Genomic DNA, 14,378 nt, shown 5'->3' with positions numbered 1-14,378 from the left:
ACATTAAATCCCCATCACTATGATACATTCAGTATGTGTATCTACTTTGGTTTTCCATGGCAATGGAGAAAGAACAGTTAATTTATCCACATATATTCAAGACAAAGCATAACAGGAGCACTTTTTAAAAAAAAATATATATATATATATATATATATATTTTTTAGTTATAGGTGGACACAATACCTTTATTTTATTTTTATGTGGTGCTGAGGATTGAACCCAGTGCCTCATGCATGCGAGCGCTCTACCTCTGAGCCGAACCCCAGCCCAGAACAGGAGCACTTTAAGACAATTTTTTAAAAATATATTTTCCTTTGTTTCTTCCAAATATTCTCACTCTCTTAGGTAAAAAAAAAAAATGTTCCTAACACCTTCCCTTTTACCATTTACTCTGAAAATTAAAGTGATTATCGCTTCCTCTTAGTCATCTCAGGATCTTTCTTGAAAACATTCAGAGTTGAAGAGACACTCATTCTTCCTTCCAATGCTCTGAAGAGGGTAGGAGGATGATGTCACAGCTCTCAGAGCCTCGCTCTTCTCAACTACCGTGGGGGTGGAGGGAGAGACTACTTTGATCATCTAAAAGGAATTGAAAAGGTACAGATGATACACAAGAGTACAAAATACACAAATTATCCTGGGATGCAATACTGTCTCCCATGATGTTTCTCCTGGGCTTTTTGTTGTTGTTTTGGTTTGGTTTTAGTTTTGTTTGTTTGTTTTGGTTTTTGGTTTTGAGCAAAGAAAAATGTTTTTTGTTTTGTTTTGTTTTGGTACCAGAAAACCAGGGATTAAACCTAGGGGGTCTCTACCTCTGTATCCCCAGCCCTATTTATTTATCTATTTAATTTTGGTACTGGGGATTGAACCCAGGGGCACTTAACTACTGAGCCTCATCCCCAGCCCAGTTTATTTTTTTATTTTGAGACAGGGTCTCAACTAAGTTGCTTAGGGCTTGCCAAGTTGCTGAGGCTGGCCTTGAACTTGTGATCCTCCTGCCTCAGCCTCCCAAGCCTCTGGGATTACAGGAGTATGCCACTCCACCCAACAGGAAACTTTCTTTTTAATTGACAAATAAAAGTTGTGTATATTCATGAAATATGGCATAGTGGTTTAATATATGTGTAGATTGTGGAATAGTTAAATCAAGCTAATTAATGTACGTGTTGCCTCACATACCCCATTTATTTGTGGTGAAATACTTGAAATCTACTCTCTATGTCTTTTTTTTTTCTTTTTTTCCTTGTGTTGCTGGGAATCAAAACCATGCCAGCTGAGTGCTCTATCACTGAGCTACACCCAGCTCCCAAGTCTACTCTCTTACAATTTTTGAGTATATACTACATTGTTATTAACCACATACTACACTTTTATTAACCACAGTCACAATGCTGTACAAAAGCTCTCTTGATTTTATTCCTTACATCCAAATGAAACTTAGTGTCCTTTGACCAACACTTCTCCAATCCTGATCCTTGTTTTTGCTTTCTGCTTGACCAGTCCTGCTGCATTTTGGTGGAATTGATAGTGTCCACTGCAGAGCAAGGGAAGGAGGAAACCGGTCACACGTTCCCCAGCTTAATTTTCTCAGTTGGATGATCTGTGTCCAGATAATTGGGAGCCTGATGTTCTTCTCCAGTCACACAAAAAGGAGTATAGTTAATCAGCCTCCGGTCTCTGGGGGAAAATATCCACTGATAAGTGGCAGCAGCCTCTCTGTCTCCTAGGCTCTGAGTGAAGCCTGCTTGTTTTCCCCTTCCAGTGTGAGGACAGCAAGGTAGACGCCCTGGGGGAAGCCCTGCAGACCACCGTCAGCCGCTGGAAGTGCAAGTTCTCAGCTCCCTTACCCCTGGAGCTCTATACCTCCTCCAACTTCATTGGCCTCTTTGTGAAGGAAGACAGTGCAGAGGTCCTCAAAAAGTTTGCCGCCGACTTTGCTGCAGAGGCTGCTTCCAAAACCGGTGAGCACACACAACTGCCAGCCCAGCCCTGGCCCCTGGTATTTGGAGTTGGGAAGGATAGGGATGGGAAATGATTATTAGGTTTCCATTGCTGTGACAAAAAAAAACCTGAGAAATCAACTCAAAAGGAGAAAAGATTCATTTTGGTTCATCATTTCAGAGGTTGCAGTCCATGGTTGGTTGGCTCTATTGCTTCGGGGCCTGTGGCAAGGAGAGTATCATGGCAGGGAGCATGTAGTAAAGTTGTCCATCTAATGGTGGTCAGGAGGCAGAGGGAGAGAAGGACCAGGTTCCCTCTATCTCCTTTAACACGTGTCCTTAATCTAAAACCCCCTACCAGGCTCCGCCTATTAAAGGTTCCACCACTTCCCAAAAGCTGGAGACCAAGCCTTCAACACATGGCCTTTGGGGTGCATTTAACATCCAAATCATGATAGTCATAGAGGAACAGGATGGAATTAGGAAGGGGAGGGCCATGCAGGAATGGGTACACATGGCAAAGCATACCCCACACCCCTTTGGTCCCTTGTAAAAATGTCTACTTCTATTGTGCTACCCCCTGGAGACACTGTCCAAAGCTTACTCCCAAACACCCAGGTTGGAGGTGCACAAGTGACTACTCAATACTGAACTAAAAATTATCCCTCTCTACTACTAACTATCCCAGTTTAGAAGTTTCTTGCTCCCAAACTCATCTCCCCTGCAGGTGTTTATCTGGATCTCACCATTTACACTGTAGCATAAGACACAGAGTGGAACCACTTCATAGTATACCATAATAAAATCCACTGAGCCAATACCCTTCAATGTCGTGAAACCCAGTAGAGCAGCTCCTACGAGCCTTAAAACTGTCCAAAAAATGTAACCTCTTTCTGCTCTTTTCATGGAAGCCCTTAGTTAAAGTCAATTGATTTCCTGTGAAAGGAATTACCTTTCAGGGATGCTCAGGATGTGTATGGACAAGACAGAGAAGTTTGCAAAGTTCTTCTGTCTGACTGCAGGTGCAGACAAGCTCTCTTAGCCAAGGAGAGCCTTTTGCAGTGGGGGATGAACAGACAACAGCTAGAGGGGACTCATAGCTCCCCCAGAATAAAATCACAGTCAGCAGGTATTTATTGGGCATGTGTGTTTATGCAATGAGAAGTGAATAAGAAGTGATTTTCCTTAGCCAAAAGCTGTAGCACATTCCTGTGATTCCAGCGGCTTGGGGGACTGAGGTAGGAGGATCAAAAGTTTGTGGTTAGCCTCAGCAACTTAGCAGGGCCCTAAACAACTTAGTGAGATCCTATTTGAAATTCTAAACATCTGGGGATATTGCTCAGCAGTAAAGCACTGGGTTCAATCCCCAGTACGTCCCCCACCCCCACAAAATAGTGGTTTTCCCTGGCCAGAGGCACAGTCAGGAAACCTGATTCAGGCCCTGTGGGATACCCAGGCATTGAGGAGAGTGAGAGGCACTGCAGAAGAATGGTTCCATCTTCAGAGAAGAGAGGAAGCTGGGAAGATTTTGATCAGGAAAATGAAGGAAGGGCCCCTCCAGGGTACAGGTGGCCAGAGGGCTGGCAAGAAGAAGGGTGACACAGGTGTGAGAAGCACAGCTGAATCTGCACGTTGAAAGCAGAACTGAGACACCAGAGCTTGCCAGCTCCCATATCCTATGGAGGACCCGGGAGGAAAAGGCCTGAGCAAGGCCACCAAGTGTCAGCCTCAACCCTGCACTAATGCCCCACTGCCACTGTTGCTTGCTGTTTATCTTCATCACCAATTTGGGCCCTCTTGCTTGGTGTTCCTCTTTACCATAAAAGCCCCAGATTGGGCTTGGACCCTGGGAAGAGTGTGGTCAGGGCTCACTGCAGGAATTCAGTACATCTCTGCTATCAGAAGCAGCTCCAAGCCCTCAAGACACTTTCTCGGGGCTCAGTGGTAAGGCATTTGGCTAGCATGAGTGAGGCCCTGGGTTCCATCCCCACCACCTCCCCGTACTTTGGTAGCAAGTCACCGTAGGCTATCCCACTTTCGCTCTGGCGTGCCTTTCTTCCCAGGGACCAGCCTTGAGTTTCTAGCTTTAATGCCTGACATTTCACACAAGCTGGATATTTCAGAGAAACAGCATAACAGGGAAGCAAATTATAACCTGTTTTTTTTTTCCCTTGACCTCAAGAAAACAGCGTTTTGTTTTGTTTCGTTTTTTATCCCACAGTGACTATTGTCAGAACCACTAAATCCCCACAAAAACCTAAACTAATGTTGTACCACAAAACCTTAATCCTTCACAAATCAGAAAAGCAAGTTTCATCCAGGCCTGTGGCAAATTCTTAGAGTGCATGTGGAATAAGAGATAGTTAAGGTCCTCACTTTTCACATGGGAATGGGGGAGCGCCAGTCCCTCTCCAAGAATCTGTTGTCACTCTCCAAGAACTTGGCCCCCTTCATGTCTCTGCCTTTGTGAGGCCTCCTGGTGGTGATTGGGGGAACTTCTTGGCCCTGCCCCAAGTGGCTGGTCCTCATCTTTTTTTTTTTTTTAATTCTAATTTGTTATATATGACAGCAGAATGCAATTTAATTCATATTACATAAATAGAGCACAGTTTTTCATGTCTCTGGTTGTACACAAAATAGGGTCACGCCATTTGTGTCTTCATACATGTACTTAGGGTAATGATGTCTGTCTCATTCCTCCGTCTTTCCTACCCCCATGCCTCCTCCCTTCCCTTTGCCCTAGCTAAAGCTCATCTATTCCTCCCACACTGCCTCTACCCATCCCCATTATGAATCACCCTCCTTATATCTAAGAAAACATTCGGCATTTGGTTTTTTGGGATTGGCTTACTTCATTTAGCATTATATTTTCCAGCTCCATCCATTTACCTCCAAATACCATGATTTTATTCTCTTTTAATGCTGAGTAATATTCCATTGTGTATGTATACCACATTTTCTTTATCTATTCATCTACTGAAGGTTATCTAGGTTGGTTCCGCAGTTTAGCTATTGTGAAGTGACCTGCTATAAATATTGATGTGGCTGTGTCCCTGTAATATACTGTTTTTAAGTCCTTTGGGTATAAACCAAGGAGTGGGATAATTGTCAAATGGTGGTTCCATTCCCAGTTCTCCATACTGCTTTCCATATTAAGAACACTAACAACAATAAGTGTTGGCAAGGATGTGGGGGGGAAAGGCACACTCATACATTGCTGGTCCTGATTTTTTAATACCTGTCTGTGGAAAGCAGGTCATCATCTTTGCCCTACAACTTGGCATTCTAGAATTGTTGGCACACCCAGATTCTTTCAGCCAGCAGATTGTCATTCTCCACTCTGGGTAGCTTAGGGAGGCTCATCAACAGGTACTGAGAACATGGATAGTACACCTAGTGGAAATACAGAGTAGACAAGAGACAAACACCCTGTCTTGTGGGGTTTACTCCGCAGAATGCCATGCAGGCTGAGCCCAGTGGTGCAAGCCTGTAACCCCAGTGGCTCAGGAGGCTGAGGCATTGATCATAAGTTCAATGCCAGCCTCAGCAGCTTAATGAGGCCCTAAACAACTTAGGGAGACCCTGTCTGTAAATGAAAGCTTTTTATAAAGAGCTGAGTATGTGGCTCAGTGGCTAAATGCCTCTGGGGTTCAATCTGAAGAAGAAGAAGGAGGAGGAGGAGGAGGAGGAGGAGGGGGAGGAGGAGGAGGAGGGGGAGGAGGAGGAGGAGGAGGAGGAGGAGGAGGAGGAGGAGAAATAATGCCATGTAGTATAACTGGAAAAGCACATAAAACCTAAAGACCCAACTTCTAGTTGTACCTTAGCCATTAATTCTCTGTGCAACTTTATCTAGCCCCTTATTTCTCCAAGTCCCTAATTTCTTCCAGTTGCATCTTCTTCATTATTCAACTTAGAAAGTAAATGACTTTCCCTCAATTAAAGCACAAAAGATAAATTAAAGCCATTCCCACATATAGGTCGGTTTGTTTTGTTTTTAGAATGTCCTAAAATGAGACATAATTTAAATCAATTGTCCTCAACCAGGGTTGATTTTGCCCCCAGGGGACACTTGGCCAAGTGTGGAGTCATTTTCAGTTGTTCCAACTAAGGTGATGATGCTGGCATCTAGTGGGTAGTTGCAATACCCTATAATATACAGGACAGCCCCCTATGGCAAATAATTATTCCACCCAAAATGCTGTTGAGAAACCCAGCATTAAACTTTAAAGGGTCCTCCTCCTTTTCCCCTCAATTCTGCACAAGTCTCACTCAGAAGCTAAGAGACTTGATCCCAAAGTGAAGGCAATACAATTGGGAGTCACAAAGCATGCTGTATATCTTTACATAACTTGTAAGGATACAAGATCCTTTTAGATCTGTTTCCTCATCAGATTGGCAAGGCTAGTAATAATCAGCTGGAATTGTGAGGAGAGGCCAGCCAAAAAGATTACCCCTCAGCCTATGCATATCTTCTACAGAAAAGCCATATATGTGGCTCCTTATCTCTTGATTAGTGGGTTGATTCAGGGTCTGTGACCTCTTTCCCCTTTATTCTGCTGTTTTGAAGGAAAGGAGAAAAACACCTTTCTTTTCACCAAGGGACTCTCTGTTATTTGGGAAGAATTTATCTGGGTATTCTTCTATGCGCTTTCTTAATTCTCCACCATTGTTAGGATCACCACATTCTCCTCACTGACCATTTTCTTCATTTTTCCAGAAGTACACGTGGAACCTCATAAGAAGCAGCTACACGTGACCCTGGCTTACCACTTCCAGGCGAGCCACCTACCCACTCTGGAGAAATTAGCCCAGAACATTGATGTCAAGCTAGGTTGCGACTGGGTAGCTACCATATTCTCTCGGGATATACGATTTGCTAACCATGAGGTAACGTCTCACTGCGGCTCCTGACGCTACTGGGTACGGGGTTGTGATCAGAACCAGGAGTGCTTGCTCCTGGTCACTTTAGGGAGAGGGATGCCTAAGGGGAACAAGAAACAATCACCTGACCAAGAGCCAGGTGGTCTAGGATTTTGTCCAGGCTCTGCAGACTCCCTGAGAGGCTTTGAGAATGCATCCCTCCCCTCTAGATCCTAAGTGGTTCATCCAGGTAACATTCACAGGGTTCTTTCTGCTCTGCCAAACTTATTGGAGGAATACAGAAGTAAAGTAGAGAAGAGATAGAAAATGTTGGGAAAGGTTTTAGTATTATATATGAATTCTTGATTTTGACAGAAGACAAAATGAACAGATGTATGCCAATATCTGTGGCATGCAAGGTACCATGGAACATGCTCGACTTTTTAAAATGGTCCTGCCCTCAAGGAGCTTTGAGTTCAGCAGGGGAAAGAAGACAGACAAATATGAAAAAAAAAAAAGAAAGTTGTGTGAGCATTCATGTGCATGGCAATGGGCAGCACAAATGGGACAGCTGATTCCTGTTGTAGACCGACAGATCCTAGTATTGCTCTTTTGAGGGGATCAGCATTGCTTTCCACTTAGGCCTGTGCCATCTTAGAAGAGTCATATTGTCCTTTATCTCCTGGAGGAGAACATGACACAAAGATTAAATGTCTGGTTCAAAGACAAGGAACAATTGAGGACCAGAGGTGACTTCAGAGCCCAGGAATTTTGACCAATAAAGATGGGCAACCCATCTAGAAAAGATACTACATACAGTACTCCCCCCATTCACCCACCATTTCACTTTCTTTGGTTTCAGTTACCTGAGATCAATTGCAGATCTGAAGTTATTAAATGAAAAATGCCAGAATTAAACAATACATTTTATATTACTCTTATGACAGCATATTGGTTTTGGTTTTGTTTTGTTTTAGTTTCTGTCACAGGGTCTTGCTGTGTTGTCCAGGCTGGTCTCAAACACCTGACCTCTTGCAATCCTTGGCCTCAATCTCCTAAATTGCAGGAGTTCAGGTGCAGGCCACCATGCCCAGCTTACAGTGTATCATTATAATTGTTCTATTTTTGATTAGTTACAAGTATTGATCTCTTACTGTTCTAAGCTATAAATTGAACTTTACTATCACTATGTTTGTATGGGAAAAAAAACATAGTTTACATAGAGTTTGGTACTATCTGGAATTTCAGGCATCCACTGGAGGTGTTGGAAATAATCTCCCATGGATAATGGAGAACTCACTCTAGTTAGATGAAATGTTTGTTTTCCAATTTAATATTTATTAAACAGTGTTTACATGTGTCTCCCAATTTTCAACAGCAAAAAGAAATGAGATTTTTGTGACTTTACATAGACTTTTAACATCTCTTTTAGGCTTTTTTTTTTTTTAACATGAAAAACAGAATGTCATGGTTGAAACCAGGCAACCTTCTTGTTTTGGGAGTTTTGGGAAGAGTCAGTCCAAGAGTCAAAACTTCAGGGCAAGGTGTGGTGGCCCATGAGTGTCAGGGACTCGCAAATCTGCCTGACTTCACTGATCGGAATGTCATGACCTCCTTTTTAATTATTTGATGCAAGTTTTTATAATGATGAATTAAGAAGACTATGTCTGATCCTCTTTAAGAATTCTGGCATCTCCTGGGATCACTTAAGATTGGCCCTAAAGATAAGGAGAAAGGTGTGGCTGATTGGAAACTTCCCAAAGACAAAAAAAAAAAATGTCAAGGGTTGTATGTGATGGCCTCTGAGAAGTCACCTTCCTGAGAGGAGAAGGTGGCAATGGAATTTTACAAGGCACATCCTCTAATCAACACTGCCCTCCAGTTAACTCAAAGGGTAATTGCTTTTCTGCCTGACCCACATTCTACCCAATTGGCATGAAAAGAAAGAGGCAGCAAGCGCCCACATGAATTATTTTTCTAAAAATAACTTGGCCTCTTTTATCTCTTATTTGTAAAAGCTCACTTATCACTGTTCCTTCTGATTAAACCCTCCTGGTCTCCTTTGACTAGACCCTCCCTCTGAAATCTTTTGGTTTTATCTGCAGACTACCTGTGCCTTTCTGCGTATGCAAAGCTCTTGCCTTCCTTCTCCTTCACTCTGTCTCCAAGAGGCAAGTTTGACTGATTGTTCCAATGAGCAAACAGATGTCTAAAGAAGGAGATCCATTTAGCAAGGACCCTTGGCAAGGCACAGTGATGCTTCAGAAAAACTGCAAGGTCTCATCGCTCTGCTGTTTTACATTTTCAGTTGATTGGCCTTACAAATGCCCATTTATACTTCACACAGATTCTTCCTCATTAGTGATGACATTGGACCACACAACTTATGTGTGCCAAGCAATAGAAATCAAGAGGAAGGACGTGATCCTATAATGCATTAATTTTGGAGCCTACCATCCCTGGCTTCAAACCTGGCTCCTTCCCTTCAGTAGCGGTTAGATTCACTTTGACAACTTACATCATCCTCCAGTCCTTGGTTTTCTCATCAGTAAAATGGTGATGATGTTTTGCTGAAATGTTGCAAGAACTGAATAAGAAGATGTATGGAAAGATCCTAAGGCAATACCTAACACAGGGCAGGTGCAACCAAAAAAACTGCTGCAGCTATTATTGTTCAAAAAAAAAAAACTCCAAAAGCAATGCCCCTTCAGTTGTTACTGTCACATGGAGCTGTGATGGCCCTTCGGTCAGCAAACTTGGGGTTTAGTTTCAGTGTAGCAAGGAAGGAAAACATACCATAGAATTCTCACAAGCAGATGCTAGACATTAGCATTAGTATAACGTGGTACAAACTAGGCACGTGTCCTGATATCTCTCATATTTAGGCTGTTTTTGTATCTGCTTTGGGGAAGTAGGAAAGGACAGTGTTCATGGATCCCAGTTATTATTTTATTTTTTAATTTGATGATGATGATGGTGGAAGTAGTGGTGGTGCTGGAGATGGCACCCAGGGCTAGCTTGTTAAGCATGAATTCTACCACTGAGCTACACTCCTACCTCCACACTTATAATTTCAGATTTGCTGCACTACCTTAATTCTTATGTTGTTCATTCCATAAACCAAAGCTACTGTATGTTTCCGCTATATTATCTCCAACCTTTCCTGTGCCTTGATTTTTCTGAGGAAATCCTAGAGTAGAATACTCATCCCTCTTTCTGATGGGATGAAGGAGGAGTTCTCTGAGCTACTTTGAGCTTTGCCAGCCACACTTGTGCTGTACTGGAATAGGAGAGGCTGAGTTTAGACTTGTTTCGCCATGACTCTCCCTCCACCGTGTTCCAGGAAAAGGAATTTTGCTTTTTGTGGCACATCACGTATACAACTTTGAGATTTGATTTAAGAAATACTTGTGAATTCTTATTCCTTTTTTTGTTTATTTGGTTCTAGGGGATTGAACCCAGGGGTGCTTTACCACTGAACTACATCTCCAGGCTTTCTTATTTTTTATTTTGAGATTTTGAGGTAGGATTTCACTAAGTTGATGAGTCTGGCCTCAGACTTGAGATCCTCCTGCCTCAGCCTCCTGAGTCAGTGGGATTACAGGCTGTGCACCTCTGTGCCTGGCTTTTTAAAAAAAATAAAATAAAAAGCCTAACAGAAATCTTCCTGGTTTGTTTGGAAAAGCATCTAGAGTATATATAAGGCAGAGGGAGCAGGAGAAGGAGAAAAGAGGCAATCTAGATGGAAGATCTAGCCCGGAAAGGAATTAGAATGAGACTTAGGGAAAGAAACAGGCACCCTATGAAGAAATCAGTGATACAAACAAATTCCATGCATTGTTGACTTCATCCTCTGAGATAAATCACACTTACTGGTTCTTTCTTCTGGAGATTTCCAGGAGAAAATTCTTTCTGTAGCACTTGTTCCAGAGGCTCACCTTGACACCACTGAGCTGATCGGCTCACAGGCCTACCCAGTCAGGGCCCAGGGGCCAGAGTCAACTGCAAGGAAGGATATTACTTGGAAGATCAGGCTCGTGGTTCAGTAGAAACAATTAGGCCCCTTCTGTGTACAAGGCTCCATCCTAAGGCATTTGTTAATATTGTCTCATTTAACTTTTTTAGTTAGGTAATATTTTATAGATGAGAAAACCGAGACCAGAGTTAAATGGGAACAAGAATTTGTGGCCTATCACCAACAGTGTTAGGACTGCCGGAGGGAAGATAAGAAAGCATTCGCCATCTTGCCATCCCCTGTGAAACAAATAGGATAGAGGATGTTTTTCTTACTATTGAGGTCTCCAGCTGTTAATAAAAAAAAAATCAGTAATGTTTTCTAAAATACCTTCAGGCCTATCCCTATGATGTTAATATTACCAGGAAAGGAAGGCCCCTAATGTGGAGTCAGCCGGCCGAGTGGCATGGCCCTGTACTGGGTCCTGGAGGCTTTCTCTGTGCTCAGAGAAGGAACATGTGGTCTCCAGCTGCTCCGTGATGAAAACACGCCAAGCCACACACGGATGTCTATGAAGAACAGTTTCCTTCCAGGGTCTTTGTTGAAACTGTAGATTTAAAGAAAGCTCCTTGAAGGCAGGAACCAGGTCTTGTGTAAACAGCTGAATTGGGGAACCCTTCACTCCCAAGCCCTTCCTATAGGAGCAGTTCCCATCCAGCCCTTCTGTGACCCCCCCATGTGGAAGTCATGCTTTCTATGAGCTGAAGTTCACATGTCTGCTCTGGTGCGTCCCACAGCAGATGGAGCAGGGGAAACCGGGTCCAAGTGCATTTGCACAGGAGTTGACTGGAGAGCCTTCCAGCTTTTAGACAAATTTCCAGAAACCATGTCTGAATTCTGATGAGAAGTGAAGACAGGCCTGAAGGAAAGTCTGGAACTATTCAGGAACACAAAATGCCCATGACATTTTGATGAAGTGCTTTCTGATCAGAATCCAGAGCCTGCCAGACCCCAGGGTCTCCTGGACATATCCAGTCCTCAGGTGGTGTGTGCTGTTTATCCAGAATGCTCAGGCTTGCCCTCCAGACACTCAAATGGTGGGTGGACATGGGTCTCACACATCCTCTCTTCCTCTTTCAGACATTACAGGTGATCTACCCCTACACCCCACAGAATGATGATGAGCTGGAACTGGTGCCTGGAGACTTCATCTTCATGTCTCCCATGGAGCAGACCAGCACCAGCGAGGGCTGGATCTACGGCACGTCCCTAACCACTGGCTGCTCTGGCCTCCTGCCGGAGAACTACATCACGAAGGCTGACGAATGCAGCACCTGGATATTTCACGGGTAAGCAGACTCTAGGACCTCAGCCTGCTGTTTCTTGAAGAACATTGCAGCAGCAGGCTCTAGGAAGTGTCAGGGAAATGGACTTGATCCTGGAGCCTTAGGGTAGCAGTGAGAGCAAATGGTGCCCATGGGGAAAAAGACTCATTGGTTCTACACTTCCAAGAAATGAGCTGACTTGAGACATGAGAAAATTGAGAAGCAGGTTGCTCTGCTCACTCTCCTGCCCCATTTGATGCCAGTGGATTTCAGGCTGCCTCGTGGTCCATCTCTCTCGCTACCCTCAGTGCTAGGTCTTCATTGTCTTGGGACACCTTGTCCTGGGTCATTACTCAGACTGGTAGGTCTCCCTGCAGTATCCATCTCCCTGCAGAATCCAGGCAGATTCCAAACAAACCACAAACCCAAAGATGGAAAAGAACATATTCTTTCTTAATAACCCCCACCCAGCAACAATTCCTTCCTGTGCCTTACATTCTGTCCCTCCACACCAGCCCATGAACATCCAGCCTTTGAAGGTCAAAGTTGCCTCATGTTCCCCAAACATTGCCTTTTCCAGAAATGTTTCTGAAGATCAAAATATACGAGTTTGAGTTTCCAGAGTCACCATCTCATCATTATAAAAACAAGTAAGGTTGGGCTTGGGTTGTGGCTCAGTGGCAGAGCGCTTGCCTTGCACATGTGAGGTACCGGGTTTGATCCTCAGCACCCCATAAAAATAAACAAATAAGATAAAGATATTGTGTCCATGTATAACTAAAAAATATTTTTTTAAAAAAAGTAAGGTAAAATAGAGTCAGGCACCATATCACATTCTAGGCAATTACAATCTGCAAAGATGACCTTGGTCACCTAAAGTTATACAACTTAGTGACACTGTAGGCTACTTAGTGTAAATATATTCTGTGATGCTGCACCCAAGGACACAGTTCTCAGAATGCATCCCCATGGTTAAGTAACACATGACCTTATAGAGGAATAAACTGAGAGCTGAGAGATTATTTGCTTGATGAAGCACAGTTCCCAGGTCTTTTTCTAACAGAAGGACTATGGGTGGAAGAAGAGTATGTGTGAGAAGATCTGGTAACCTACTTAAGATCCTTGCATCCAAACCCAGTCTTTCTCCCATTAGAGCTCAGGCCAAAGCCCAGGTGAACCCAAGTGACTTCAGGCAGTGGGTCACACCAACATCCATGTGTCATTGTCTCCTTTTATTTTGGAAAGTTACTAGTGATGTGATTTCCTAGAAACTGTGTCTGAAGATCACCAATCATCATCCACAGCCAACCCTGCTAGAGTGGAGAAACACTAATGTTAGGCACAGGAACACTGTGATTAAGAATTGAAGTTTAATTCCAATAGTCTTGGACTCCCTCTTACCACTTTGTGACCTTGGCTCTGTTACTTTACCTCTCTGAGCCTCTGTCTGCTCACCTATAACATGGGGATAATAATTGCACTTATCTCTTGGGGTTGCTATGGAGAGTAGAAGGCACTTAACTTTATACAGATTAGCACTGAATATAAAATAACCATGAAAATTATGATTATTCTTTTCTTCTTTCTTATGTCTGGGCTTAATATACTCATCAAATCAAATGCCCCTTCCACAAAGGCAGTTCTCCAGACACAAACTTCTCTTTGCTATTTAACTCCTGAGGTGGGAATGACTCAAGGAGACAGAGCTCTATTCTAAGAGAGACCTTCCCTGGTTCCTAACCAAGGACAGACTGGAGGAGGTGGAGCCACAGGGTGGAGGCTCCAGCAAGACCTGGCTGGTTGATGGGAAGCTGCAGAGGGGATCCAGGCAGCAATCAGGGAGTTGGCATCAATGTCTTTCTCACCCCTCTCTACCCAGTGCTTCTCAGTTCTCCGGGTCCCTCCTAAGGAAATGTTTTCTCACTGCTGTTATGGGACTGTCTTGCCTGGTTCTGAGTCCCCCTAGGGATTTTCCAGTTGATGAAACACCAGGGTGTCTCTGCAGTGGGCCAGCTGCCTGGCCCTTCTGAGCCTACCGCAGGCCTAATGTGTTCCAGGGAGGAACCAGAGTTCCCGGTGCTTGAGAGGAGGTACCGAATGTCATGACCAGGCCCCGTCTACCCTGTTCTTAATATAAAGCATCTGACTGTTGTCCTTTTAGAACTGACAGCCCCACGCCCATCTCAGAGAGAATCAGGTCCTTTGATTCCAGTGATGGTTAAAAAGGGAAGAAGGCTGGCACTGTCCTTGGGAGAGAGAAGGGATCCAGTCAGTGTCTTCCTAGCTGCAATAAAG

The 14,378-nt window shown here is 43.7% G+C and overlaps 1 protein-coding gene across 2 annotated transcripts in view; it reads left to right on the top strand.

Annotated features, from left to right (window-relative positions):
* Ubash3b (ubiquitin associated and SH3 domain containing B) overlaps positions 1–14,378 on the top strand; it is a 145,043-nt gene that overhangs the window by 108,760 nt on the left and 21,905 nt on the right. For both annotated transcript variants that reach the window (XM_046438658.2, XM_046438659.2), the window contains exons 4-6: positions 1,766–1,964; positions 6,661–6,830; positions 11,899–12,107. In XM_046438658.2, coding sequence (XP_046294614.1) covers positions 1,766–1,964; positions 6,661–6,830; positions 11,899–12,107 — 578 coding nt within the window. The remainder of the gene's footprint in view (positions 1–1,765; positions 1,965–6,660; positions 6,831–11,898; positions 12,108–14,378) is intronic.

The sequence above is a fragment of the Marmota monax genome, unplaced genomic scaffold, assembly GCF_021218885.2.
Source record: "Marmota monax isolate L192 unplaced genomic scaffold, Marmota_monax_Labrador192_F-V1.1 WCK01_AAM20220418_F8-fsc00081, whole genome shotgun sequence".
NCBI lineage: Eukaryota > Metazoa > Chordata > Mammalia > Rodentia > Sciuridae > Marmota > Marmota monax.
The sequence above is the reverse complement of the archived record's forward strand: the minus strand, read 5'-3'. Positions and strand labels throughout refer to the sequence as shown.